The following is a 2,516-nucleotide window of genomic DNA, read 5'->3' as shown; positions in this document are numbered from 1 at the left end:
TAATATCTACTCTCTTACTTATCTAACATAAGTTTAATGCTACACAAAATTTCAAAATTTTCTTCATGTGATTTAACTACTATTTATTGAAGCATATCTATTTCATATTTTGTCCATGAAATTATATTGCTGAACGTAGTTACTCCCGCGTATTTGGTGTCGCTTTAGTTCGTTGAGCTGCACGTGTTGTTTCTTCTTGTCTAAAAATGGCAGAAAACGGTAATTGTTATTTATTTTATTACTATGTTATACTATTTTATACAATATTTACGAAATTATATTTGTTAATTGAATTCAGTATTCTTATTTTACATATAAAAGTAAATAAAAATATTTACCTTCTGTTATAAATATAAGTTAAAAGTTTTGCGGTAAACACGTGTTTTTACTTTCAATAAAAGTTTCAATACAGATATCGCTTTAAATACAATATGATGCAGGTGTTCTACATATTTATTTTACGTTAAAATTAATTTTCTACATATATACATAATGTAGTTGGATATCTCGACATTTTACCGATGAATATAAGCAACATGATTTTATAGGTTAATTTTTATTTTTGTTTAGATAAGAGTAAGAAAAAAAGTAAAAAAAAGTCGCTGGGAGAAATTCAAGCGACAATGAAATGTCAAATTGAACCTTCAGATGAACTTATAAAACTTGAATACAAAGATTGGCCCCTTTTATTTAAGGTGTGTAGAATTAAAATTAATAACAAGTTGCTTTGTGATTCAAAAAACAGTTTTAAATTTGAATTATACTGAATTATATTGTTCCAGAATTTTGATAAAATGTTTACTCGCACTAAACATTTTACTCCTTTAACTAGTGGTTCCACGCCACTACATCGTACTTTATCAGAGTATATAAAATCTGGGTGTATTAATCTTGATAAACCATGTAATCCATCATCACATGAAGTTGTGGCATGGATAAAAAGAATTTTAAAAGTGGAAAAGACTGGTCATTCTGGTACTTTAGATCCTAAAGTATCTGGTTGTTTAATAGTATGTATTGATCGTGCAACTAGATTAGCTAAATCACAACAGTCTGCTGGGAAGGAATATGTTGCAGTTTTTAAATTACATTCTGCTGCTGAGAGTCTTCAAAAGGTAAATATAAGTTTAACTTTATATATGTTAGATAATACATAATACATTATTACAATCTCAACATGATGCAGGTAAGTCAGGCATTGGAGAAATTGCGTGGTGCACTCTTTCAACGACCTCCACTTATATCTGCAGTGAAGCGTCAACTTCGTGTTAGAACAGTGTATGACAGTTGGTTCCTTGATTACGATGAAGAACGCAATATGGGAGTGTTCAGAATTAGTTGTGAGGCTGGTTCATACATTAGAACTATTTGTGTTCATCTTGGCCTCTTCTTAGGCACTGGTTGTCAAATGCAAGAATTACGTAGAAATCGCTCAGGTGTTCAATCTGAAAAAGATGGAATGGTTACAATGCATGATATACTTGATGCTCAATGGTTATATGAAAACCATGGAGATGAATCTTACTTAAGAAGAGTAATTAAACCACTAGAAGCCCTTCTTGTAAATCACAAAAGAATTATTGTAAAGGATAGTGCAGTATGTATTCATTACCTATGTGGGAAGATAATATTTTTATATGGATAAACGTTTTCTTCTAATATATAACTATATTAATAGGTGAATGCCATTTGTTATGGCGCTAAAATTATGTTGCCAGGTATAATAATGTATGATGATGGTATAGAATTAAATCAAGAAATTGTAATAGTTACTACTAAAGGTGAAGCTATAGCACTTGGTAAGTAATTGATTAAAGTAATGTAGAAATACCTTATATTTATTTGTAATACTGATTTAAGTGCTCATTTAAAAAATATAACAAAATTAATATACAATATTTGATTATGATTTTTACTCTTTATGATTTTTATTTATGTGAACAATATTTATTTATTTATTTTTTTTGTTGTTACAGCTATAGCATTAATGACATCTCCTACAATGACTGCTTGTGATCATGGTGTAGCTGCGAAAATTAAAAGAGTAATAATGGAAAGGGATGCATATCCAAGAAAATGGGGTTTGGGACCAAAAGCTTCCATAAAAAAACGTATGATAATTGAAGGAAAGTTAGATAAATATGGAAAACCAAATGAAAACACACCTGCTGACTGGTTGGCAAATTATACGGACTACTCTACGCCTGCAATTAAGGTAATTATTATGTTTTCTATGTATATTTCTTTATACAAATATGTTTTTATTTGTTTGCTAAATAGACTGAAGAAAATGGAGTTACTGATACTGTGGCTAAGAAACGCAAATGGGAAGAAACAGTTGCACAATCTGCAGTAGATGTTTCAATAAAAGAAGAACCAGCTGAAGATCCGGAAACAACATCACCAAAGGAAAAAAAGAAAGATAAAAAGGAAAAGAAAAAGAAAAAGAAGAAGAAGAAGGAGAAGACAGAATCTGAAGCTGATGAATCGATGTTAATAGAAAGTGCAACAGAGGT

General features: G+C 29.9%; 1 protein-coding gene across 1 annotated transcript in view; it reads left to right on the top strand.

Annotated features, from left to right (window-relative positions):
- The first annotated feature begins 145 nt into the window (after positions 1-145).
- LOC108577680 (H/ACA ribonucleoprotein complex subunit 4) overlaps positions 146-2,516 on the top strand; it is a 3,476-nt gene continuing 1,105 nt past the window's right edge. Inside the window, exons 1-7 of the mRNA XM_017940869.1 lie at positions 146-219; positions 571-695; positions 783-1,115; positions 1,187-1,597; positions 1,679-1,799; positions 1,977-2,215; positions 2,281-2,514. Of these exons, the coding sequence (XP_017796358.1) occupies positions 207-219; positions 571-695; positions 783-1,115; positions 1,187-1,597; positions 1,679-1,799; positions 1,977-2,215; positions 2,281-2,514 (1,476 nt within the window). The 5' untranslated portion in view covers positions 146-206. The remainder of the gene's footprint in view (positions 220-570; positions 696-782; positions 1,116-1,186; positions 1,598-1,678; positions 1,800-1,976; positions 2,216-2,280; positions 2,515-2,516) is intronic.

Source organism: Habropoda laboriosa, unplaced genomic scaffold (assembly GCF_001263275.1).
Source record: "Habropoda laboriosa isolate 0110345459 unplaced genomic scaffold, ASM126327v1 scaffold786, whole genome shotgun sequence".
In the NCBI taxonomy this organism is placed as follows: Eukaryota; Metazoa; Arthropoda; class Insecta; order Hymenoptera; family Apidae; genus Habropoda; species Habropoda laboriosa.
The sequence above is the reverse complement of the archived record's forward strand: the minus strand, read 5'-3'. Positions and strand labels throughout refer to the sequence as shown.